We start from the raw sequence: 25,507 nt of genomic DNA, 5'->3' as shown, positions 1-25,507 counted from the left end.
ATGTCTATTCTAGAGGAACGAGGCAAGTTGGGTTTTGAATGGTACCAAATCGGATTCGAAGCAAGCCTCATCGGTCATCTAGTCCGGCTGAGAGCTCCATTGGCAATACCCATACATGTGATTCCTAATACTAAACAGCCGAGGCATGGAACTGTCTAAATTAAGAGAGCCCGGAATTAAAAGCCGCGTCCGAATGACTTTAGTCTTTGCACTATACCTAAAAAGGGTGGATGCTACTGTAACAATGGTTGGCGGAGGTGTACTTCTGGGAAATAATCAAGACTCTGTCTCGCTTCATATGAAGCTATCATAAAATTAGAGCATACTTAACCTGAATAGTTACTAAAGCCTCTCATTTATTCTCGTTTATGTGATGTAAAGTTGGGTCGAGTCTCGATTGTTTCGCGATCCATTGAGAGGCTAGCGATGCAAACTGGAGTAGGAGAAGATGCCTGAGGCTGGGACAGAGAGCCTCTTGCTGCAGAACAATAAAATGAAATACATGATGGAATGTTGTGGCTTTTTTTATTTTGCCATCAAAAAATTGGGTTATACAGCTACATGATGTTGATATACGAACTAGAATCCTGCAGGCTCTCCCGTTTTCAAGAACCCATTGAACTCAAATTGTTTCATACATAGTCTATCTAAAGTTTTGACACAAACCTGATGTCCTTAACAACAATATTCTTGTTGTCGCTTGTCCCCATTTCTCGCAGCTTACGCCTCAAGACCTTGCCCGCTGGACTTTTCGGTATGATAGAGACAATCTCAATTTCCTGGAGCCACTTATATCGCGCCTTTTCCTTCTTGACATATTCGAATATCTCCCTTGCTGCTTCAATGGGTCGTAAGGCCTCCTCAGACTTAAGGACTACAAACGCCTTAGGCCGCTCACCTGCGCGCTCATCGGGAATACCGCATACCGCAACATCATTGACATGCGGATGGCCGAGAAGAATGTTTTCGAGCTCTGCTGGAGCAACTCCAATCCCCTTGACCTTGATCATCTCCTTCAGCCTGTCGGTGATAGATAGCAAGCCTTCATCGTCGAAATGGCCTATATCGCCAGTGTGAAGGAATCCATCCTTGTCAAATGTCTCTCGAGTTGCCTTGGGGTTGTCAAGGTAACCCATAGCCATCTGTGGCCCACGAGCCCAGATCTCACCCGACTTCCCAACCTCGCAGTCCTTGCCAGTCTCAAGGTCTACGATTCGTACTTCGGTAGATCCCACAAGCATACCGACGCGGTCAGCATACTTGTAAGCATACTTTGATGGCGGGTGAGAAACAATGGCTGAGCACGACTCGGTCATGCCATAGCCCTGCTTGAAGCCGGTTCCCGGGAATGCCTTTTCAAGGAGATCCAGGATCTCTCGAGACAGAGGCGCCGCACCCGATGAGAATCGCTCAACATGAGACAAGTCATACTTTGCCACGATCTCTGGCTCTCGAACTAGTCGGATCAAAATAGGTGGGACGATCAAAAGTTCTTTGATCTTGTTTTCCGAAACAGTTTGCAGAAGTGAGTCCAGAGTGAATTTAGATAGAACATAGACGCTGGCATTCAGATGAATGGGTAAGTGTAACTGATGTATTATACCAGTGATGTGATAGAATGGCAAGGCTGCTAGAACGCGATCATGGCTAGAAAGGGTGATATCCTTGATCTGGATGCATTGGGCGATGATGTTGGCGTGTGATATCATTACCGCCTTGGGGAGACCAGTTGTGCCACTGCTAAAACAGAGGAAACCGCAAATATCACGATTTGTCTTGCCCTCAGGAACTTGAAATGAAGGCACTGGAGCTAGACCTGCTGAGTTCTCGAGGAGTTCCTGTATGCTTGTGACGCCTTTGCTAGAACCTTCAAGCAGAACTACATTTCCTCGTGGAATCCCAACTTTGGCAGCTGCGGCTTGGGCCCTATCGAGATTTTCAACAGTAGCGAAAATGACTTTAGCTTTGCTGGTCTTGAGGCTGTAGGAAAGCTCGTCAACGGTGTAGTCTGGTGACACCCCGCAGACTACAGCTCCAACTCGAATAGCAGCAAGAGTAGCAACAGGGTACCAGATTGAGTTTTTGCCGTAGACGATAGTTGTATCGTTCTCTTTCAGTCCATACCCGGTAACGAGAATCGATGACAAAGTTGTCGCATAGTTTTTGAGCGTCTGGTAAGTGAGGTGCTTCTTGCTTATTGCGTCGGTAAAGCCTGGGGCGTTGCTATCAGAAGCCAGTGGCTTAGATTCTAGAAGCCATGACCATAAGGTCTGCTTTGGGGAGACTGCAAAGTGGACGTCAATTGGTTGGAAGATTGTCGCTTAAAATGAGAGGCCTTACAGGAGATCTTGGGATTCTTTGACTGGTAAACCATGATGCCCGTCTGATAGTTGGTCAAGCGTCGACATTGATACTTTCGTCAAGGACCAGAGTTTAATGCGGGGAGTAATTTAAGAATTATGCATCGGCACAAGACAAAGAAGCCCCCCGCAAAATCACCAGCGATGGTTCGCCACGGGAACCGGCTTATGATTCCCGTTCGGTAAACCAGGCACGGAATTGACGAGACAGCTTCCTCGGCGCAACATGACTAATGGTAAAACACCTCGGGCTCGGTTTGACGCGTTGACCACAAGGCGCTTTGCAGTGCATGAAATGAAAGAAAACAACATTGGTCTAGAATGATCCTTGAACCCTCATCTACACAAAGTTTCATCCGTTTTTTTTTTAAAAAAAAAAAAAATCTAGTTTTCATACTCTTGGTTCTTGTGACAAGATGGCGGGAGCAGTGAGACAACCCATCGATGTTGCACGATTGAGTGCGTATGTTGAACAGAATGTGGATCAAATCTCTCTTCCTATCAGCTTGAAGCAGGTACGTGTTCTAGCGATGATTGCATAGCCAATTTGCTCAACCCTTTCAGTTTGGTCATGGCCAGTCCAATCCCACATATCAAGTTACGTCGGCAACAGGTCTCAAATTTGTCTTGAGGAAGAAGCCCCCAGGGAAGCTTCTCTCTAAGAGCGCACACGCGATTGAGAGAGAGTATGAGATCATCAAAGCATTAGAGGCGACTGATATTCCTGTACCCAAGTTGTATTGTTTGTGTGAGGACGTTTCTATCATTGGGACGCCATTCTATATAATGGCATTTCTCGATGGCAGAATATTTGAAGAACCTTGGCTGCCGAGCCTTAGCCCTGAAGAGCGCACTCTGATGTAAGTTATTTTATCGAAAATCCGAGGCGCTTCTGGATTTCTAACGTGTAGATCAGCTGGAAGGAGGCAGTTCATACGCTTGCGAAACTGCACTCTGTTAACTTAACAGGCATTGGGTTGCACAGCTGGAAACGGCCCACTAGCTTTTACACGCGCCAGATCAAAGCCTTATCAAAAACATCTGAGGCCCAAGCGAGCACTGCAAGTCAGCCAGGGGCACAGAATGTTGGAAAGTTGCCCTATTATGATCAGCTAATCAGCTTCTTCACGGACCACAAAACCCACCCGCCCGATGTGAGGAGGTTGGTGCATGGAGACTTCAAACTTGACAATCTGGTGTTTCACAAGACCGAGCCTAGAGTGATTGGCATTTTGGACTGGGAAATGGCAACAGAAGGCCATCCGCTATCTGACCTGGCCAACTTGCTCATGCCTTTCAGTTGGGAACCGCAACAAGTGCCGTTTCTCACATCGGAGACTTTGACACCAGAGCTGAAGGATCTTCAATCAAAGTTCCAACCATGCAACGTCGCAGGAATTCCTAGCATGCAGCAGTGTCAAGAGTGGTATTGGGGCGGAGTGGACTGGGATGCTGGAGGGTATCTTGATTGGGGTGTTGCATTTAGTAACTTCCGTACGGCTGTCGTCATGCAGGGCATCGCTGCTAGAATCGTAAGGGGCCAGGCCAGCGGTAGCAAGGCGAGAGAGTTTGCGCGGCAGACTTTGGCGTATGCATCATGGGGATATGCACGAGTCGAGAAACTCCAGCAGCGACTACGACTGCGCAGCAAGATTTAGACAGGTTTATTTTAGTCATCTGTATATGCGTACAAAATGCCTTTTTGCCTTAATAAGTAGATATAGAGATTGTGCTCCAAGATTGTAAGATACATAGCCTTACTTCATGCTTCGTCCGCCATCTCCGAGATGTTCCGATAACAATGAATGATGGAACTTGGTGCTAGACTATTCGGAGGCTCTGGGAAGACTGTGAGGTCAAGGCGCAAAGTTTGGTATTTAACGCTGAGAAGTAAACAGATAAAAAGCCAACACAAACTACCCCAGATAGTTTACAACGTAGAATCCTTTTCGCTTACAGTAATACTGCCTTGAACCGCTATGTACTAAATTTTGGTTCCACCCAGTGTCTTCACACGTCTTCCATCTACATAAGTCCCATCAACAAGATACGGTCTAGGCTGACCGTCTATTGGAAGCTGATCCAGGAACCTCCACCGCAGTAGTCTTTTCCATCCGAGCTCATACCATCCATTGAGAGTCGCGGCAGGAAACATTGGGAGGACTCCCACGATGGATGGGTCATGCGCGATCAGGACCAACACCTTATCGATCGCATCTAAAGACATGAGGGTGCTTACGCTCTTATGTGCCTCAGACGGATCGACGTACCAAGAGTCGGCATGGCTGCATGGTTGGTAGTATGGAGTAGAGCTAGCCTCAGCCGGGTTTGGATGGCATAATAAGTATTGCTGGCATGATACAACCTCTGGTGCAGAAGAGGGCAGGCCAACCTCGTCTCTTGTGAGCTCTCTCGGCATTTGAGTCTTCTCAGTTGGTCTAAAAGCCCCTCCAAAGTGACATATGTCTCCTCCAAGAAACACGAATGTGTCGCCAGTCGTTCTGACCAGGGAAGAAAGATGACCAATGGCGTGGCCTGGAGTGTTGAGAAGGAACAAACTTCCATCACCAAAGTAGTCCATAGCCTGATATCCAGCAACACGGAGATGTTGATCAAAGTCTATCTCTCTGACCTCACGGTTTTTGAAGGCTGACTCATGGACTGGTGAATTGGGGTTTGCTGGGTAGCCAGGAAGGAAATGTTGGGAGAAGCCAGGACCGACGATGAGATCCATGGTCTCTGGGAATGTACTTGGGTCCCCTAGGTGATCGTAGTGGTGGTGGCTGACAATTGCTGCGTCAATCTTTGAAAGGTCAAGGCCACCTTCTCGTAAAATATCGGCTAGGTTGTTATCGACCTTGATCCCGGGGACTCTCTTATCGATGGTCTTTGCGATGGGGTCTGGCAAATTCCAAAAGTCCTTTCGACATCCCAGGTCGAAGAGTAGCTGCTTTCCTGTTGTGTCGTGGTTGATGAGGAATGAGAACGTGGGGAAGTTCATCAGTTCGTGTCCTGGTATCGTAGGTTCAACCAACGTATCTGCTGGAACTGTGAGATAGCATGTCGTATCAATGATCGAGAGTGTGCAAGTAGCCCCCTGTGTAGGCAAGTCAATTTTCTGTGAGGACATGGCTCCTGAGGTGTTGTATGGAACAGAAGAACAGAACAGAAGTGGTCCGACACGAATTCGAGGGACAGTACTTAGAGAAGTATGCGCGGTTTAAGATATAGCAGACAGCAGCAGACCAGGTCACCTTACTGTAGAGACGTTTTAAGAGCCGCGGATTTAGTTTCCGAGGTCCCAGTCATTAAAGAGGGGTCTAAATGAGCTTCCTTTCAAACAGGATCGCGAATAAGCAGGCCAGTAGATATTAGCCCTATCACTCAAAAACAGTATACTTCTGGCCCTCCTCTACTAGATACCCACGAGATTCATAAACAAGGAGAAGAATCTAGGTATAATAGATACTTTTTAAAAACTGTTGTCATTTTATTCAATACCAAATTGCGCTACTGAATGGAAAAGGTCTTCAGTCTTCAAAGACCAATACCCATTTCTTGGGCAAAGAACAACGATCGATCATTCTCAACCCATCCACTAAAGTCTTGGAATTGAGGTGATGCGCAACTTGTCATGCCCACTCCCAACTCGGAACTTACTTGCTGTTTAGCAACAGTAGCAATATCTTCAACTATCATATTATCGTCATGATCGCTGTCTTGTGAAAATAGGAACGGGACGAAACATCCAGTTTTGCTTATCAAAGCCTGCAGCTTGCCGGGAAAGTCTCTCTCGACAGGCAACCGGTCTTGACTTAGACTCAGATCAAGAGTCAATGCCAGCCTAAGGAAATGTGCGGGATTTTGGGAAATGACATCCATTGAAGGTTTCTTTACCTGATGCTCGTCGTTTGTGACGTTGTGGTGGATCATTACTGATTCACAGTATGTGCACTCCAGAAAGTACCGGATCGCTCTTGTGACCCAATCAACCCCTTCATATCTTGGCTGGTACTCTATCATCGCGGAAACAAGGATGTTCAACTGGTTTTGTCTCTTGAGTCTTCTGGACTGCTCGTCTTTTGATTCTCGGAGAACTCCTGCGGGTGATAGTTTTGCGTCGAGTATATGTAGCGCCAGTGGAAGTGCCGTACATGACACTGCGCTGCTCGGTAGATATCGTGCTAATCCAAGATCGAGAAGCTGTTCAAGTCGGTTGGTAATATGTGTCGCTGCGTCCCACAGCCCAATCTGCACTCTCTCAATGGTTGCTACTTGGAGCTGTGTGCTCTCGTATGAGACGAGTGAATGGGTAGTCATGCCTAGTAACAACTCGAAGTTGCAAAGAGTGACGCGGGCAGAACTATAGAGTAGGTTAGTAGAATAAAAGAGATGTAGTTCATGGATTGGGAGTCTTACTGATAGTATATCCATATCATATTGGCGAACATCAAGACAGAGCTCTTTGGCATGTCGACTTGACGCCCATCATGCTCAGTAATGGCCATTATTGATGAGGACGCTACAGCCTTGGCGCACCAGTTCTCCAAGCCTTTTTTGCATTCATAAATCTGTAATATTCTCCTAGTTGAGTCGCGGGCATCAGACACAGTGAAGTCCTTGGCTGGATGTACTACTGTCAAGATATCGGAAAGACAGAGACACAGGTCTGTCATCGTAAGCATGAGAGTAATTAGAGAGCTTTTAGTGTCGACGTCATAAACATGAGACCGGTCGTTCTCGCCTGAAAGGGTATCGTACGAGATAGTCGTGGTTGCATGATTGTCGAGATGGTCCCGTGAGATCTGTAGGTGTCGACGAACGCAAAGGGAGATGATTCGATCCCGGATGATGCAACACCACCAGATTCTTCTTAATCTGTTATCATGTAATCGCTGTTGGGAAGATGCTTGCCCAACACCTTTGGGTACATCTGCGCACTTGTCTGCTCCCAGTGCTTTTGCATGACTGATGGCACGGCCAAGCCAAATGCTGTTTGGTTGCTTCTCACTCGAGTTGAGTGAAGAGCTCCAGTAAGTCAGTAAAAGTGCAGCCTGTGCCATTAGAATGTGGTCGGTGTGCATCTGTGAGCTGTAAAGAAGCTACCTAGTGTCAGACACGGGTTTAATAGTCCATGGAGTTGGACATACCTTTGCGCGTTTGTAGAAACATGCTTTTGCTTGGCGAAGGCCCCGAAAGCCCAAGGCTTTTACTTCTTCTTCAGACACAAACTGACCAGAGTTAGTGCCAGCTCGATCAAATCATCATGGAATATATGAAGAGGTTACCTGACAGGCAGCAAATAGCATTGCTTGTATAAGAAGAATGTCTGGGCAATTGTTTCGGTAATTTGCAGGATTAGAATCAGACTGAAGATCCCAGAAGTCGCCCTCGTCCAGCATTGGTAACAGAGGATGAACGTAGAGAAAGTAATGACTGATGAATCGTCTCATAACAGGTTCCACCGGAATATCGAAGCATCCCTCGGAACCGAGACTGACGGCATCATGCACGGCATTGTGATCGATTTCTACTCTGTCCCAGCAATCGCCTGTGAGGACTAGAGGTGTGCCAGTGCTTTCGTGGGTACTCTGAGCCTGGTCTATATCAATGGCGCCAGCTGGAGGCTGAAAGTCGCTTCCAATGTGTGCTTGGTCATCGGAGCTTTGTGTTGAAGGGTAATTTGAATGCACCGAATGACTGTCAATAGGACTTGCTGTGTCTGGGACAGTCGAACCACAATCTCTGGTGGCAGAAGTTGCTTGGACTTGGATACAATCAGGTGGTAGATCTGGTGATTCCACTGCATTACTCAACAGCTGGAAGGACAGGTAGCTGTCTGTGCCCTGGCTCAAGTCCGGGGAATAATGTTTGAATGACAGGTCTTCACCCGCCCTGTAATATCCCATCAGCGACAAATCACTCTCATAGTTCTGAACAACCTTACAGTCTGGGCTGCCGGGGGCCTGTGGGTACGACACACTCAGTCAAGTTGAAGCGACAGTTGCTACACGGCATAGAAGTCCGAGTGACATCACAGCGGACCTTGCGCCCTCGGCAGCTCAAACAAGCCCTTGTAGCTCTTCGCCTGTAAATTCTTTTCATGTTAGCGTGGCGAGGCGTGATGCAGCGGCGCTCGATTTGCGGGAACTCGGTGAAATAGATTATTGATCCGAGGTAAGCATTGTTGGTTGTTGAAACACATATATCATTGCTATCCCAGCACAAAAGCTCCCGTTACACTACCATTCCAGAGACGCTGACACTAACTTGCGGAAATCCAAAATCGCGGGATTGAATTCCGTGGGGTACCGCCTACGGTGGACCCTGGGGTATGTATGAGTGGATCGGTGGACTGACTCAGGTCAATCCGGTGCTGATTTGACTAAAACGCCTCCAAGGAGTCTACATGGAGCCTCAGTCCCTGGTACTACCCATGTCACAGGTTCGTGCTGTCATGCTCAATCGCATTCGAACTTCGAATGTGCGACATACAATCGGATGAAATAATCCTTCATATTTATTGACTGAGCTTATAACTCGTAACTACCGTGGAATACATTTCCCTGCAAAGTGCATGCCAAGTCCCCTGTAACGGAGTTACGTTCCCGATGCTATTGTACAAAAAGCAACAGCACGCGAGCGCCAGTGCTGCGCCCACTCATCCCTCAAGATTTATGTGGCGAGCTGTCGCCAATTCTATCCTGAGGAGCATCGACGTTGGACATTGTTTGACTCATCATATTCGTTATTGATATGTGAGACCCCTCAAGCAGCTGATTGTTGAACCAATCGATAGGCGGAATGGCCTCTTGAAGATCAAACTCGTGCTCAGCTGAGAAAGCCCACATGTCTTGATATTGGCTCTCCAAATTGAACTCGTCTAGGTTCATCCCGTCAAGATCCAACGGTCTTTGTTGGGGGAAACCAGTATGATCGTTCACCAAGCCAGAACGTGTGCCTATATCAGATGCCTGGAAAATGGAACTGGCTCGATCCAAGGTGCAATATCTTTGCCTTGGTCTTCCCCCGTCATTGTTATCGTCACGCTCATCAGCGCCTTTGGACATGCTAAAGCTCTGCCGTTTGGTTCCTGCCTTTTGTACTCGTCGAGCAGTTGCTATTCTCTGCCATTCACTCTTAACGAGAATGATGACTTCCAAAGCTCGGGTTGCATTTCCGAAGCAGCGACCGATTTCCCCAAGCGAATGACAGCAAAGCTGTAGGTCGTTTAGAGAATGCCGGGACTCACTGTAGTTACGGGTACAGACGTCGTGTATGAATATAAGAGAAGCGGTGAGGATAATGTGGACAATCTGAACATTTGCTCGCCGAAAAGAGTGCTGTTGTTGGTAGCATCGGAGGAGCTCTGCTACTTGGTGGGCTGCCGCGACGCAATCACTGGGCACGCTCGACATGGCTGCTCTGCTTTCTGCTTTGTCTAATGTTGATATTTGTGAAGCGATTTGGTAAGAGAGATATGGTCGATACAGAAAGATGAGGGTGGCATAATATTGCATGCTGGTCATTGTCAGTGCCGAACATATGGGTGAACTTTCTAGGAAGAGTGTCATACTGGAGTTGTAATACAGCAGGATGATAGATCTTATTAGTACTCGCGTGATTCACGTCAATCAACGAGGATAAGCCTTCATGCCAGTTGGTCATGTCCTGCTTGGTGTTGAGAAGAAAGTCGACCAGGTCGGTCAGCCCCAGCATCCGTCCAGCATATCTGATGACCAAATTAGCTCTTGCACTCGGCTCGCAGGTAGGGAGGAAGTCTTACAGAGTGGTGTTGATCTGCCGCATGTACTCGCAGAGTTGGACATTGGCTGCTGTGCAAGCGCCAACGGGGAATAAAACAGTATCCTCCTGGTCATTTGCCTGCCAGACAGAAGGTGGATAAGACTTCCATTCTTTACAGTTGCTATCGCTTGTCTCAATCTCTGGCATTGGGATTGTAATGTTTTGAACCCCCAGTCCCCATGGTCGGCCAGCGTATAGATTCCACATACTGGAACAAAGGTTAGTAATGTTTTGTATGAGTATGCGGGGCAAGCATACTGTTCATGGATGAAAACCCCCCAGAAAGCTGTTTGTCGAATCTTCATATCACGCTCTGTCAAGAGCCCGTTGCTAATGTGGTTGCTGATGTCCAAGTGAAGTCCCAGGTCGGCGCTCAACCGAGTAGCCATGCCTGATGCTCTCTTATTAGTCTGTGGTATCATAAGGATAGAGACCTGGACTTGCCACTGTAGAGCCAGCCACGAGCATCTCGAGTAGAGGCAGCTTCAGTAGCACTCATTATTACAAGTGCCTGAACTGTCGCCACAGTAGGGCTGTCCATCTCGACGTCCAAAAGTGCTTTTGCTCGAGCAGAGAAGAACTCTGCGGCGGGTTCGGGGATTTTTAGCTTTTCGCCGTTGGCTAGACAAGCTCCCATGGCGCATCTTGACGAGTCAGTCTGAGGATATGCTTGCAGGGGCGGGCTTTAGACGTACATTGCATTGTTGAGTGTTTCGGAATAGTAGGGACTGCTTGTTTCCTGCAATAGACAGCGTCTCTTCTCAGCGAAAAAGACATCTTCATCAACGACGTGAATTGCCGGATCTTCCCAGGCAAAGTAGAGCCCTGCCAGATGGGTTTCGAGGTCCAGTGACACGTCCAGGTCCAATCCGAGTCGCCGAAGAACATCCATTCCTTCAATCGATACTCGGCGAAACGATGGGCTCGACAATGATTGAAGTCCGTCTGCATACATGTGAAGGTTCGACGTCGGTCCGTAGTATCGAAGCTGTCCGTCCTCTACAATCCTGAGCGCACCCATTCGTGCTGATAGAATGTCTGTGATGCTACTATCTCCATCTTCTGACTCATGAACTCCGCTTTGTGCGAGACTTGTCGACTGGGGACTCGGGATACTCGAAGTGCCAACCATGACGAAGTGGTCTTCGGTGTTCGGTAGATCTGCAGCTAAATCCCGATTTACCTGGGAGCTTTGAGCAATCTCTGGTGCCTCCAAGGGTTGAAAAGATCCAGTATTAATGAAGTGTGTCGAAGGACTCTCCACTCGTGCAGAAGAGGTTTTCTTTCCAGGTCGACGCCTTTCGGTCTGGTTCTGGTCGGTATCGGTCCCTGAATGTGCCTCCGATACGGTCGATCGAGGTTTGGAGGCGGTTGTATATCTGGTTGGTGATTCCGGTGACGGTTGGGGCTGATCAATATTGTGTTCTCGTAGGACACCTTCGAGCTGAGCGATGCGCGCTTCAAGGTTGACGATTGCCTTCTTGGCTGATTGTCTGCAATACGGCACAGCAAGTCAGCTTCCACGCTCATCTTCTCCCGCAGATCCATCCTCCAGGGAGTGTTTTGTCATCGCGCATCATCGGTCACGCACCTTCTCATGTCTCCATCAGCATTGTAGGAGCATTCGAGCTTGGTGTTTATACAATTGGAGCAAATCTCATTGCCGTCGCACTGCAATATGATAAGCCTAGCACACCAAGGGCCACGTCAACAAAACCCTCAGGATAGAACGGGGATCGGGTACCTTGACCTTCCGTCTTCTACAGTTCAAACACGCGCTCTTGACATATTTGTGTCCCATCATGCTGTCGAGTGGAATGCTTCAATAAGGTGATGACGATTTTGATGATGATGATGATGTGGAGGGGATCTGGGGATATCCGATCGTCTGGGGAAACTCCTCACAGAAGAACCGTGAGATAAGGCAAGCAACCTGCAGCTACCCCCATGTTCCTTTCTTCGTAGGCCCTATTCTTGATGTAGTTAGTCGCTTGGTCTACCAAATGGCACAGGTCATGCCCGCCCCCGCATTCTGTCTGTTGGGTGGAGTGGCTAGCATAAAAGATAGGACTAACATGACAAATGCAATCCAGTGATTCATTTACCCCAGATACTTGGCACTGTGAGTTCTCCCCAGTGGGGATGGAAAGGCCTGAGCAACTTCATTTATTCACTTGCGAACAAGGATGATAACAGAGTCGAGACAGAAACATACTAATAGTATATCGCACTAGTACTTGTAAATGTCCTGAGGGCATTGAATTCTGTGTCTTTCACTGAGCTACGGTACACAAAGAGATAAAACCCAACCCCACTTGGCTTGGGTACAGCCATTCGATAGTCCCAGTCATTCGCAATAACCACTTCGTCTCCCGCGAGATAGCATGTAGTCCTTTCAATGATTGATGAGTTTGTTAAGATTGAAAGGCCGGAAAAGCAGATGATTCTTTTTTAAAGAGGCCGGAGAGTCCAATCAAAATCCTGTTCCTGTCAGAGAGCCGAGGACGCACAACTGAATTAATCCAACCCTGGTAATCTGGGGGGACTGTCGGAATATAAACCCGCGGAAACTGACTGTGCGCAGCTGGGTGTCTAATATCACACCCCCCATCCATAGCCGCAATTCAATGTCTACCAAAAGGTGGCAAGCATGAGACTTGGTTATTTATCAATACAACTGACAATGGCCATTTAATAATGACAATCAAATTATCATATCTTGGTTAACATACTCTGTTGATTGTATTAGATTACCATTCTTGTAAAGGAGCAAAAGGCACCAACATGTCAGCGCCTAACGTTATCATCATCGGCGGGGGGGCCGCTGCCATTGCCATGGCACACACCCTGAAGCACAAACTTGGTTTCAACAACTTTGAGGTACCAGTTTCCACAATTTCCTATTCTTTCTGGCACTAACTTTGCATGTAGATCTACGAGAAGCGCGAGGGGCTTGGAGGAACTTGGAGAGTCAATACTTACCCAGGATGGTGAGTTTGCTTCCTCTTGCTATCCTATCTTATAGCATTATGACTTATTAACTCTTATTATAGTGGCTCGGACGTTCCTATACACTTGTACTCTTTCAGCTTCAATCTCAACCCCGATTGGACTCAAGCACTTGCCGACCAAGAGGAGATTCTTCGATGTAGGTGACCTGCTCCGTTCGTCCTCTTACATCTTACACCTTCACCTGTAGTTTGAAGTTTTACACAGTAACTCATGCTGGTGCAGATATTGAGAACACAGTGGACAAGTTCAATCTCCGCAGCCATTTCCGCTTCAAGGTCGAGTGCACTGGAGCTGAGTGGGTAGATGGATCATGGCATGTTCACTTCCTCGACACTTACACCGGGGAGAAGTTCACGAAGCAATGCACTATCCTCCTCTCCGCCGTAGGAGGCTTTTCTATTCCTCGACAATCCAAGTTTCCAGGAATGGATAAGTACAAGGGCAGAACCTTTCACACCGCTGAGTGGGATCACACTTTTGACTGGAGAAATAAGAAAGTGGCCGTCATTGGCAACGGCTGTAGCGCTGCGCAAGTTGTGCCGTCCATTGCACCAGGAGTAAAGAAGCTTGTTCAATATGCCCGCAGCCCGCAATGGTATCACCCTCGACCAAACCGAGTTTTCTCTTCTTTTGAAAAGTTCTGCTTTCGTTACGTACCCTTATATCAGCGGTACCATAGGCTTGATCTCTTCCTCCAGACAGATGATCTTGCTAGTGTATACGGCCCAGAGGAGAAGCAGATCAAGAAGCGTTTGGCGACGGAAGCAGAAGCAAGAAGCTACATTCTCTCCGAGGCACCCAAGAAGTATCATCACTTTATTGTTCCCGACTTTCCTCTTGGCTGCAAGAGACGAATCTACGACCCCGGCTACCTGGCTGCTCTGCGTCGTGATAACGTAGAGCTACTGCCCGAGGGTATACAAGAGTTTACAGAAACGGGTCTGATCAGTGAGAAGGGCAAGCCTGAAGACTTTGATGCCGTCATTCTGGCTACAGGTTTTGATGTTTCGTCTTTCTTGGCTCCTATGAAGATCATAGGCAAGACTGGCGAGGAACTTCAGGACCAGTGGTCAAACCGACGAGGAGCCCAAGCATATATGGGAACCTTTGTGCATAACAACCCAAACTTTGCCATTTTGTAAGTCCAAATTGATACAGATTCCCTGTCGATGACGAACTCTACTAATTTTCATAGGTTTGGACCAAACACGTTTCCCGCTTTCAACTCCGTCATTTACGCCATCGAGGTGCAGGTCGACTACATCACATCTGTCCTCGTCAAGCCCATCATCGACGGTTATACCCATATCGTTGAGGTCAAACAGGATGCTGAAGAAGGCTTTATCGAGAACCTTGACCGCGTACTTGGCGAGACTGTCTTCTCAGCGGGATGTAGCAACTGGTACATCAACAAGGCAGGAAGAAATTCAGCTGCTTGGCCTGGCGAGGCCGCGACCTTCTGGAAGGCGACTTATTTTCCGACATGGAGCCACTTCATTTGGACGGGAGGCTCTAGCTTCTGGATGCTTCGCAAAGCTTGGAGGAATCTGAAGACTACTTCACCTCTTAGCTGGCTGGCTCTGATTGCTGGTACAGGGTTTGCGATGTCTCAAGGGCTTTTAGCAATTCCAGGTCCGGTTGAGAACCTTTTTCGTCCCTTGAAGGCATAAGCGAGGTCATGAGTGGGATTATGGTGTATTCATTGTCCTTACATTCGTCATTGTCAGTATCTAGAAATTATAGCAATAAATTATACATTTTCAATAGCATCAAGTAACAACATATATAAAATCGAACTTTGGCTTTCTAAATATTGCTATTTCTTGTCGCACTGGGACAATGAAAATTTCCAAATGACTTGCAATAAGTTCACGTTTCGTTGCCAAGTGATTTGCTTCACCTCTATTTATTATATGCCTTCCACAGGCTGTCGAGGTTAGACATGTCAGAAAAAGGCAATCACCAGGCCAATTAGGAAACAGCCATATGAGGGCGTTGTATGCCCTACGTGAGGCGTGAAGGTTTAACTCGACCTCTGACAAAAGTCTGGTACAAAACTAAATGAGAGGCAAATATGTAGTTGAATGTAATGGCACTCGAGTAGGTTTCTATGCTCTTGCTATGAATAAAAAGCAGACAATGCTTCAGCATCTTCGAAATCTGCCTCAGCACTGAACTGAGACCACGTATCAAGAAGAGCAAGAGTATCCAAAGACTTTTGTCTCATCACCGCCACTGCCTCTGCCCCTAGTGGAATGCGCAACGGTATCTTTGCTGCCTGGCCTGGAGTGAGGTTCTGCATCTTCCCGATGTCAACGATCTTTTCTGCTGCTCTGACAGGATCACCTGGCTGGCGGCCATGTGAATCGGCCAGACTCTGAGCAAGGGAATTCTTGGCGTTGGTATAGTCTGCGATACCGCCTTGTGTGCTCAACTTTTCGTTTTTGCTCTTCTCTCCAAGGATTCCTGTCCTGAAACGACCTATGACAAAGACATGAACATTGATACCAAGTTCAGACACTTCCCTTGACAGTGATTCGGCAGCGCCTATTGTGCTCTTTTTTAGTCCCAGCATTCGTGATCGCGAGACCAAAAGCATCAAGCGCCGACTCACCTTCCAGTGCACATTTAGTCGAGGCATACAGTCCACCTGCTGCGGCACCATACCAGGCAGCAATACTTCCCATAAACATGATGGTCCCCGACTTTCGAGAACGCATAGATGGGAGGACGGATCGAGTCATGTTCATGGCCCCAAAGAAGTTGGTCTCGAACCCTCCAAGAGTGTTTTCATGGCTGATAGTTTATGACATGAGAAATGGAAATTATTCCTGCTAGTATGAGAGACATACCTGAGTTCTTCCCATACCCCAGACTCGACGTATCCTGCGTTGTTTACCAGGATGTCAATTCGCCCGAAGAAAGAAACAGCCTCTTTGACTTTTGTGTCAAGTACATCCTGAGACGATGCCACGTCAAGAGAAAGTGTCTTGATGTCATCATGACCCTCAAACTCTTTCATTGCACTGAGCTGTCGAGCTGTAGCAATGACCTTGTCACCTCGTGCCAGAATGGCCGAGACTAGACATTTACCAAGTCCACTTGAGCAACCCGTCACGAGCCAGACTTTAGACTCTTGAGTTCTTTGGGCTGTAGAAGAAACATCGCCATTGTTAATCATTTTCACTAACTTAATTGCGCACTGTCAATGTGTAGGTGGGTATTAGACATTAATGGTAAATGCCCAAAACCTCGACGATATTCGGCATGCATCAACCCCAGATATCTGTCACATGTCTGGTGTTCACGATTCAATATTGGTAAGACACAAGAATTGACCCCGCGTTCCGGAATCTAGTTCCAACGCCACGGCTGATCGTGATCAGCTAGATTTCCGGTGGCTTAGCGCCACTCCCTGACATTACTCATGCACGAGACGAGGCACATGACTAGTTCAGCTTCGGCTAGACCTGTATCCCTGATGGTGGGGATTGTCTCATTACTCAGTTCATGTTCATGCTGTGGGGATCAGAAATCCATACGACGTTGGGATTCAGCCATGCTTTGGGGATATACAAGTATGATGAATTACAAGGATAGTTGAGACTGACATTGCATTTGACATAAATGTTTAAAAATCAGTGCTCAATCTCAAACCTGAGCTCTCACTCTGATAACACCCGCCTCTTCTCCAATTACCCTACACCCGTGACCAACAATCAATCATCATGCAGCTCGAACCGCACTTGACGCAATTATTTATTAACAATAAAGTGAGAATTCCATCAAAACGTTTTACCGAGAACAGACTGACAGTTAAAGTATGTCGATTGTCACAATTCGAAACAGTAAATACTTCCGAGTCTTCCATTGTACGTTACAATAATTGACCAGCCAACAAGCGTCACTGTACATAATCCGGCTACGGGGGAGCGAGTCAGCGATCGTATCCCTGTCGCTGGCAACGAAGACGTGAACGAAGCTGTTGCTTGCGCCAACGAGGCATTCAAGCCAAACTCGCCCTGGCGGCAAATGACACACACCGAGAGAAGGGACATCTTGCTCAAATTCGCGGATCTCCTTGAGGCCAATCAAGAGCGCCTTGCTTACCTCACTCGATTGACCCTTGGAGCTCCATACCTTCCATTTGGCAAGTCTGAAATTGGAACAGCTATCGGTTGTTTTCGCTGTAAGCTGTTCCGCGTTTCCTAGATGTATCACGGTATCAACAGACTGATAACATAGATTACGCTGGGTGGGTGGACAAGCATGCTGGTCAGAGTTTCCCAGCAGATGATGGATTTTACAAAATAGTGCGAAACGAGCCGCTTGGAGTCGTAGCAGGGTGAAGCATAGTTCTTTACAGATGACCGGCGGGACGTAAGCTAACATGTCGCTAGCATTATCCCATGGAATGGCCCATTGGCGTCTGTTGGCCTCAAAGCAGCCCCAGCACTTGCAACTGGCAACGTCTTCATCCTGAAGCCCAGCGAAAAGACGCCTTTCATGGCCGCAGAGCTTGGAAAGCTTGTGCTTGAGGCCGGCTTCCCTCCTGGCGTTTTCCAGGTTTTGACAGGTGATGGTTCGACAGGTGCAGCTCTCGCTTCGCATATGCGCGTTGCAAAGGTAAGCTTCACAGGAAGTATCCCGACAGGAAAGATCGTGCAGGTTCTGGCAGCCCAAAGCAACTTGAAGCGGGTGACGCTGGAGCTCGGAGGAAAGAGTCCTGCTGTGGTCTTTGACGATGCGAATCTCGAGAACGCAGTCAAATGGTGAGAACATTTGATCTGTGGCAGCAGCAGGCCCAGCTAACGAAGACGCTAGGGCTGTCAACGCACTCGTCACCAACTCTGGTCAGATTTGCTTCGCAGCGACCAGAGTCTTTGTGCAATCCAAGATTTACGACAAATTCGTAGCAGCTTACGTGGAGCGTCTCAAGGCAAAGAAGGAGGTTCTCGGTGACCCGGAGGCGCCCGGTACCGAGATAGGACCTGTCGTGGACAAAACCCAGTACGATCGCATCATGGGTTTTATATCTTCTGCCAAGGAGAACAATGACGGAAAAGTATTGACTGGCGGGCAACGAGTGGGTGAAAAGGCGAGTGACGTCGTTGTAGGAAGAATTGAATTGGGACCTGAGCTGACTGAAACAGGGATACTTTATCGAACCCACCGTTTTTGCCGAGACAGACAAGACATCCTTCATCTACAAGGAAGAGATCTTTGGACCAGTCGCTGTTATCAACAAGTTCGACACGGAGGAGGAAATCCTCGAGTTAGCCAACGACAGCAAGTACGGACTCATGGCCGGGGTCTTCACTCAGGATATCAGCCGGGCGCTTCGTTTGAGCTCGCTGATTGACTCTGGAGTTGTGGGCATCAACTGCATCAGCACTATCTCGTTTTCGTGTCCTTTTGGTGGTACCAAGGAAAGCGGACTTGGTCGAGAGAATGGAGAGCACGCGTTGAGGGCATATACAGAGCCAAAGACAATTCTGATCAACATGGCATACTAGAGTGCGATGGGGCCAGCAGTAAACTCGTACTGTAGACTTAGCGCGTCATTGATGAGAGAAAAAGTCTACAACGCGTCAGAGGGAAGGGAAAGCTAATATTGACTAAGGGTCTTGGCTGCATCGGTTGTAGTGTGCACCCATCCTAAATCGGTTTAGACTTTACTAGTCGATTTTGTGTCGACTGACATTACTCATGCCAATCTAATCTCACAACCATGCTTCACTCCTCTTCTCTTGTTCCCTCACTACAGTCTTGATCCCAGCAAACCGTACCACAACGCAACAATACAAGGCATCGCGACCCAGACTCCGGCTGGATCTAACCGGTAACTATTCGTGGAAGTTTACCCCGCAGCCCGTACCCCACGGGGATCTCCGTGCTCCCACCTCGGTAGCTCCCTCAGTCAAATCCAGGATCCGTGTCTCGATCCGGGCCCGGAAACTGCAGTTTTATTTGCTTTAATTGCCGTACCCTTGCCTTACTGCCTGTCTGTACTACTGCATGTGAGACGACTATGAGTGATTTACAACCAGACACCGCAGCAAGGCCATCTTCCTCACGGAAGCGTTCGAGGGCTGTGTCCGATCTTACCAAGGAACAGATCCAACACAAGCGCAATGTGGATCGTAAGGCCCAGCGGGCTTTCCGTCAGCGGAATAAAGACTGCATCAATAACCTTGAGCAGCAATTCTCACAGCTTCAAGGGACATGTGCTGCACTGCGCGAAAGTTGCAGCCAGAAAGACATGCAGATCAACAACATGCGCCAGGAGAACAAATCCTTGCAAGAATGCCTGCGTCATGTCTCTGAGCTCATCACTGCAGCTTTGGACCAAATAGAGAGTAATCATGACCAAGGCCAGGAACAAGGCCAATTGCAGGCTCAGGCTAGTAAGCACATACCAGTCCATCTACAGCGTATCTAGCTAACTTTGGCAGCGGAAAGCGATGCCGGCCAAGCGAGCGGCGGTGAATTTCATGCAAAAACGCCTCAACCACCACAAGACAATGAGATGGACACAGCATCTGCAACTCATCAGGACGCCTCACCTCTGCGCCAAGATCCTGAAGATGTTATACTACCAGACCCAGAGGAGCATTTTGACAATGATGTCGTATCTTGTCAAACCCCACCAGCTTGCAACGATAATGTCGCTCTCTTACGAGATCAACCTCATACTACATCGAATGTCATACGTAATGAAGACACAACCTGTCACATCTCTCCATCTGCCAATTTAGGGCTCTTGTCACCCGCTGGGAGCTACCAACACGCCACCACAGGCTCCAATATTGCGTACTGCGCCTCGCATGTAAGCTTAACTGAGTCTCACATGATAGATCAAGCGGCAGCAGGTCAATGCTTAGCATCTGGCGATATGACGGCCGGCCTCGAACATTATGCCCCGTCCAACGGTGTATACACTATCCTACCTTCACATGGACCATCGACATGCCCGTTGGACCTGATACTTCTAGAGTTCCTTAAATCTCGCAAAGAAATGATATCCAACAACATGGATCCCGAGTCAGTTGTTGGCCCCCGAAAACCGTCGACGCGGGCCATGGTCAACATCGAACAAGTCGATACGGTGCATCCTCTAAGTGGCATCATGTCCCGCGTCCTATCGACGTTCCCTTCTGTAGCTTTGGCAGAGAAATTAGGTTTCTTCTATCTCATGTGCCACACGATGAAGGTAGGGATAGATTGTCTTTACCATATAACAAGACTAATTATCATAGTGGCAAATACATCCCACCAAACAGCACTACACCGATATGCCTTCATGGCTAAGACCAACTGTTACACAAATAGCCGTGCCACATGCCGCCTGGATCGATAACATACCATGGTCAGTATACATCCCATCATGGTCATGACGAGTGAATCTCAAGCTGACCCTCCAGGCCTGGTGTTCGTGATATCCTCATAGATAACCAAGCAGAGTACCCGTTCCAGCTATTTTCAGACTACTACTCCCAGAATGTTAGTGTGAATTGGAAGTTTGACGGACTGGATGCGATATCAGACCTGGACGGGGAGGGGGCCCTGCATTCAATATTCGAAAAGCACATTCGGGATCTTAAAAACTGGACGGTTTCCCAAGGGTTCAAGGATCGGTTTCCATTGATGGTTACAGCTATCTATTCACACCAATGAGTTAATACAACAACGTAGATGCAACTGTAATGCCAAGTCCAAGGTCAAATGATGTGATTGGCTAGTTATGTCTCAATGAATCTGGCGTGAAAACATCGCGTGATCGCGTTCTCAAGAGAAGGTTGGGGAGCGCCATTTAGATCACAGCAGCTTCACGATGTGTACATCGCAACGACACAAGATGCAAAAGAAATCTATGAATCTAAGACCTTATGATTCTAGTATGAACCCAGTACCCCTGCATCTACTGAATATTCCCAACACTCAAATCTGCTTCTCCACTTGGCGGCAGTCTCCCGAGACATCTTCTTTGCTATTTGGCTGCAGAGTGTCTGTAGCAGAAGGCTTCTGGCCTGGGATGAATCCTTCTTCCGAAAAGACATAATCGAGCTCCTCCAGAGTCTTTCCGCTCGTCTGCATCCAGTTAGTGATGGAGTTATAAGATCAAAGCATTCCCTGGACTTACCTCTGGTAGGAAAAAGAAAGTGAATGGGATGTTGAGAAGAATCATGACGCAGAACAGGAGATAGAACTTCCAACCTGCAGTGTCGATGGCATACGGTGTAACGAGAGCAATGACCTAGTATGACATCAGTATGGTGTATGGAAAGAACTTGAAAGATGTAAACTCACAAAAGTCCACAACCACTCTGAAAACGCGGCAATGGAAGAACCAACGTGTCGCAAGTCGAGGGGAGTAATCTCTGGGGCATATAACCAAGGAATGGCGTTCCAAGACATGCCGAAAGAAATCTCGTAGATGAAGAGAAATGCAAGAGCCATCGCAGACGTTGAAGGCGTATTGACCGCGATTCCAGCCGTAAAGACAGCCATAGCAGTCAAAAGGCATACAGAACCTAGCATAAGCATGGGTCGACGTCCGACCCTGTCGAGTAAGAACATGGGAGGGAATGTGGCAATCCAAAAGGCGATCTGGATGCATCCGGCGACAAGACTGCTTGTATCCTTTGACAAACCAACGTTGGTCTCGAGAACGATCGTTACGTAGAAGGCAATCACGTTAATTCCGGTGAACTGTTGCCAAAATTGGATCATAAAGCAGAGAACGAGTCTCCGTGTCTTCTTGATAGGTGTCTTGTCGTTGATGAGGTCCTTGATCGAGAACTTGGCGGTCTGATGCTCAAGTCTCAAAGCTGATTCGATCTCTTGTGTGACCGAGTGTATGATAGGGTCATCTTCCTGGCAGTCGTATAACCGAGCAAGGACACCGATTGCTTCGTCGCGGAACTCATGCGAATAGAGCCATCTAGTTGATACAAGTTAGCGAGGGTGTGTATAGTATGAGAGAGCTCTTGTGAATACTAACCTCGGAGTTTCCGGGAGAAAGGGGAGAGTCGCAACGGTAACGAGGGCAAAAACATTCTGGAAAGCAATTGGAAATCTCCAAACAACCTCTCCAGTCAGATGCTTGATAGTTCCGTAGTCCAGCCAATAAGCTACAACAGTACCGAACTGAGAAATGGGGTCAGCTACAGTCGTACAAGCATAAAGGAATCTGCTTACAATGACAATGGAAAGCTGCACTGCAACGGCTCGTCCACGATGCTTTGCACGCGAACATTCCGAAACATAAACTGGTACGATACTCGTGTTCATGCCTGATCATGTTAGTCAAGAGGAAATGAATTGCCAGCCATATTCAGACTCACCATTACCAACACCGGAAATCAGTCTTCCCACGATGAGTTGGGCTGCTCCGTAGGTTGCGGATTGGATGATGCCACCAGCAATCATAATGACACATCCCCAGATGATGATCTTCCGTCGACCCCATTTGTTCCCAACCAGAGATGCCACGATACACCCTGCCAAACACCCAATGTTGTATAAGGCGACAATCAGACCGAGGAAACTGGGGCTAGGATTGCCAATCGCATCGAGGAAACTTGGCTGCGTGACAAGACCGCCAAGAACACCCTGTAGCTCCGTAAGTACTTGATAGCTTGTAGAAGAACGATCTCGAGAACTTACCTGGTCGTATCCAAAAAGCAGGTACGCACTTCCAGCACTGAAGGTGATAGCACCTTGTAAGTACTTTCCCCGTAAGTTGCTCAACATCTCGACTCAGAGACCGTAGCGCGACTGTGAACAAGAGATGTTGTGTTTGCAAGCTGTCGAAATTCTCAAACAGACCTGACCTTTTGGTGTGATATTTTCAGGAAGTTAGCTCAATAACATCCGTAAGGAGTAGGTAGAAAGATATACCCAATGCATTCACCTGAGGTTGACCCTGGCAAACCCCAGAACCCCGGATCCCAGGACCCCGGAATCTCCAATCCCCAGGTTATGGTTGCTGACCTTAACGCGACTCCACTTAGCCGATACGTATCCCCATCGATTGAACCCCAATGGCAGCGTGACTGACTCATGTCAACTTAGTGCCTGTTAGTGTACACGAGGTAATGACTATGGCAACCCCGCACAACAATCCCAAGGTTAAGCATCGAGAGATCTCGGGAACCAATTCCGTGGAGATACCTCTATCTCCCCTGCAACAATTTCACTAGCCTCAACTGGAGCAATGATTACCAGTCACAATTAGCACTCAAGGGGAATTGCAACGGAGGCCAGGATTGTTACCATGGACTGACTCATTTTGCTGGTCCCACTACGCGTCTGTTTGCAGTTGCAATGATGACCCGTGATATGTCAAGCCCCAATGCGATTTTTGTTATCATCACTGCGTAGCTAGCACCATAAATGAGATGCAAATTACTTTGAAAATACTTTAGTTTAAGGTAAAACCTGAATTTATTACCCCAGAGTTCTTACTTTCGTCATCATGGGCTCTCAAGAAACTGGCACTATGCTTGCCGCGCAGTACAACAAGGCAAGCTTCAATAGGCATCTGTCCTACTCAATCGTTAATTAATGAAACTCACAGGTTACCAACGCTGTCGAAGTCAATAAAATAGACATTCCCAAGTATGGAAACAATGAGATCCTCATCAAGACAAGGAGTGCTACCCTGTGCCATTCAGACCTAGTATGTTATTCAGGCAATCCATGGATGCTTTGGCTCACAATTTTAGATGCTTTTCTGGGGGCACACAGGCGAAGAACCTCTGACTGACAGAACCACTATCGGTCATGAGAACACTGGCTATGTCGTCGGCATCGGAAAGGATGTCAAAGGTTTCAAGATAGGCGATCTTGTCGGTTGCCTTGGATGCAGTTATGCATGCTGTATGTCGATTGCCTTTAAAGTGGGACTTAATTAACAGGAACAGATGATTGCGAGGGTTGCCAAGTTCACAACCTATTCTGTCAAGAGGGAACAGGACGAATGCACGGTTTCACGTGTCCGGGCCACTTTGCAGAGTACTCAGTCTCTGATGCCCGCAATGCCATGGTACTGCCTGAGGGTATGGACCCTGATACTTCGGCACCTTTGTTTTGCGCGGGTGTTACAGGTAAGACTACAAGACGTTTGCGACACACGCTTTGATGCTGATGGGGTTCTAGCCTACCATGCTGTAAAGGGATGTGAGCTTGTCGAAGGACAGTGGATCGCCATCATTGGCTGCGGAGGTCTTGGGCATCTTGGTATGTTCCAGTCATATAGTCCTGACATTGCCTGCGCTTATAACCAATAGCTGTTCAATACGCCAAAGCGATGAAGCTCAAAGTCGTCGGCATTGATATCAGCAAATCTCAACTAGATGACGCAAAGAGCTTGGGTGCCGACTTCGTCATCAACACGATGGAAGAGCCCGACTACGAGGCCAAGATTAAAAAGGTCACCAATGGTGGCTGTCACGCCGCAGCAGTATTCAGCGCCTCCAACGTGGCTTATGAAAGCGCCCCCAAGACATTGCGGTGAGTAAGATCTGAGTTACTACAACCAGGCTTCGACTTACTAATCACTTGCGGTAGGATAAACGGCCTTATGATGGTAGCTGGGATCCCCAAGAAGCCATTAACTATCAGTGCTCTTGACATCCTCCTTGGTAAATACCGCGTTGCTGGTCGTAGCAGTGGAATACCAAAGAACATGCCAGAGGCTATCGAGTTCAGCTACAAACACGGCATCAAAGCCCATATCACATCTTTCAAGGATTTGAATGATATCAACAAGGTCATTGATCTACTCAAATCTGGAAAAGCAGCAGGAAGATTTGGAATACTGTTTGATTAGATAAAGAGGCGGATTAAATATACCTTGTCATGTCAAAGCGTGCCTCAGACAATGAGATTGGCGTACTTGTGACATTCCATAAACCTTACCTGTATCGAACCTTAGTATGTCATGGAAGTTTGCTTGACGTATGTTCCCAAATTCACACTATCCTTATATACCTCTGGAGCATATAACCTTTGCTACTTCGACAATGGCTCCCAGGTTGGAGACGATGTCCAGGATCTAGTAGCTGCGTGGAAAGGCGCTGCTTTCAAAAGAACTCTACTTTCAATATTTGCGACTTTACTAGGCTTAGTCGCTGCTTATAGGGGGTTGGGAAATTGAAAACGAGACGAGGGGTGGCGCAGCAGTAGATGTAAATATCCGTTGTCATTGAATAGTGGAATGAACCCTTCATGTCAGTGACTCATTTAGCAGGCTCGACAAGCTTGAAAAGCTATACCTTACGTGAACCCGCATAGGGCGCAGAAACATTACAAGGCAGTCCGAC

General features: G+C 47.7%; 9 protein-coding genes across 9 annotated transcripts; 5 read left to right on the top strand and 4 right to left on the bottom strand.

Moving 5' to 3' along the window:
• Window positions 1-420: 420 nt before the first annotated feature.
• FOBCDRAFT_238418 (uncharacterized protein) lies at window positions 421-2,408 on the bottom strand (the record flags this gene model as incomplete). Its single annotated transcript, XM_059610208.1, has 3 exons — window positions 421-519; window positions 663-2,223; window positions 2,341-2,408. The coding sequence occupies 3 exons, from the start codon at window positions 2,406-2,408 to the stop codon at window positions 421-423; spliced, it is 1,728 nt and encodes a 575-aa protein (XP_059464575.1).
• A 368-nt stretch (window positions 2,409-2,776) lies between these two features.
• Window positions 2,777-4,018, top strand: FOBCDRAFT_271822 (kinase-like domain-containing protein; the record flags this gene model as incomplete). The annotated part of the gene is made up of 3 exons (XM_031177833.2): window positions 2,777-2,875; window positions 2,925-3,220; window positions 3,277-4,018. The coding sequence occupies 3 exons, from the start codon at window positions 2,777-2,779 to the stop codon at window positions 4,016-4,018; spliced, it is 1,137 nt and encodes a 378-aa protein (XP_031048966.2).
• Window positions 4,019-4,344: 326 nt separating this feature from the next.
• Window positions 4,345-11,970, bottom strand: FOBCDRAFT_238415 (uncharacterized protein; the record flags this gene model as incomplete). Its single annotated transcript, XM_059610207.1, has 15 exons — window positions 4,345-5,457; window positions 5,788-5,812; window positions 6,328-6,723; window positions 6,780-7,444; window positions 7,511-7,591; window positions 7,649-8,255; window positions 8,856-8,887; window positions 8,921-8,974; window positions 9,080-9,801; window positions 9,899-10,092; window positions 10,147-10,374; window positions 10,601-10,810; window positions 10,862-11,659; window positions 11,758-11,837; window positions 11,911-11,970. 15 exons carry the CDS (start codon window positions 11,968-11,970, stop codon window positions 4,345-4,347), a joined length of 5,265 nt encoding a protein of 1,754 aa, XP_059467008.1.
• A 980-nt stretch (window positions 11,971-12,950) lies between these two features.
• FOBCDRAFT_238414 (uncharacterized protein) lies at window positions 12,951-14,848 on the top strand (the record flags this gene model as incomplete). Its single annotated transcript, XM_059610206.1, has 5 exons — window positions 12,951-13,046; window positions 13,098-13,156; window positions 13,220-13,314; window positions 13,401-14,316; window positions 14,374-14,848. The coding sequence occupies 5 exons, from the start codon at window positions 12,951-12,953 to the stop codon at window positions 14,846-14,848; spliced, it is 1,641 nt and encodes a 546-aa protein (XP_059464574.1).
• A 449-nt stretch (window positions 14,849-15,297) lies between these two features.
• On the bottom strand, window positions 15,298-16,359 carry FOBCDRAFT_179638 (uncharacterized protein; the record flags this gene model as incomplete). Its single annotated transcript, XM_031177828.2, has 3 exons — window positions 15,298-15,725; window positions 15,793-15,974; window positions 16,031-16,359. 3 exons carry the CDS (start codon window positions 16,357-16,359, stop codon window positions 15,298-15,300), a joined length of 939 nt encoding a protein of 312 aa, XP_031048961.2.
• A 547-nt stretch (window positions 16,360-16,906) lies between these two features.
• On the top strand, window positions 16,907-18,694 carry FOBCDRAFT_129894 (aldehyde dehydrogenase domain-containing protein; the record flags this gene model as incomplete). The annotated part of the gene is made up of 6 exons (XM_059607859.1): window positions 16,907-16,951; window positions 17,073-17,367; window positions 17,424-17,523; window positions 17,579-17,950; window positions 18,003-18,285; window positions 18,332-18,694. The coding sequence occupies 6 exons, from the start codon at window positions 16,907-16,909 to the stop codon at window positions 18,692-18,694; spliced, it is 1,458 nt and encodes a 485-aa protein (XP_059464573.1).
• Window positions 18,695-19,209: 515 nt separating this feature from the next.
• Window positions 19,210-20,855, top strand: FOBCDRAFT_249208 (uncharacterized protein; the record flags this gene model as incomplete). Its single annotated transcript, XM_031177826.2, has 4 exons — window positions 19,210-19,585; window positions 19,634-20,391; window positions 20,438-20,547; window positions 20,603-20,855. The coding sequence occupies 4 exons, from the start codon at window positions 19,210-19,212 to the stop codon at window positions 20,853-20,855; spliced, it is 1,497 nt and encodes a 498-aa protein (XP_031048959.2).
• Window positions 20,856-21,119: 264 nt separating this feature from the next.
• On the bottom strand, window positions 21,120-22,934 carry FOBCDRAFT_271814 (general substrate transporter; the record flags this gene model as incomplete). The annotated part of the gene is made up of 7 exons (XM_054704010.1): window positions 21,120-21,269; window positions 21,322-21,435; window positions 21,489-22,122; window positions 22,183-22,328; window positions 22,380-22,474; window positions 22,526-22,793; window positions 22,848-22,934. 7 exons carry the CDS (start codon window positions 22,932-22,934, stop codon window positions 21,120-21,122), a joined length of 1,494 nt encoding a protein of 497 aa, XP_054559985.1.
• A 724-nt stretch (window positions 22,935-23,658) lies between these two features.
• Window positions 23,659-25,014, top strand: FOBCDRAFT_130958 (uncharacterized protein; the record flags this gene model as incomplete). The annotated part of the gene is made up of 7 exons (XM_059607877.1): window positions 23,659-23,739; window positions 23,803-23,862; window positions 23,909-24,062; window positions 24,107-24,289; window positions 24,342-24,422; window positions 24,473-24,695; window positions 24,753-25,014. The coding sequence occupies 7 exons, from the start codon at window positions 23,659-23,661 to the stop codon at window positions 25,012-25,014; spliced, it is 1,044 nt and encodes a 347-aa protein (XP_059464572.1).
• Between the last annotated feature and the right edge of the window lie 493 nt (window positions 25,015-25,507).

This window comes from Fusarium oxysporum, chromosome III (assembly GCF_013085055.1).
Source record: "Fusarium oxysporum Fo47 chromosome III, complete sequence".
Lineage (NCBI taxonomy): Eukaryota > Fungi > Ascomycota > Sordariomycetes > Hypocreales > Nectriaceae > Fusarium > Fusarium oxysporum.
This window is presented reverse-complemented; position numbering and strand designations above follow the sequence as displayed.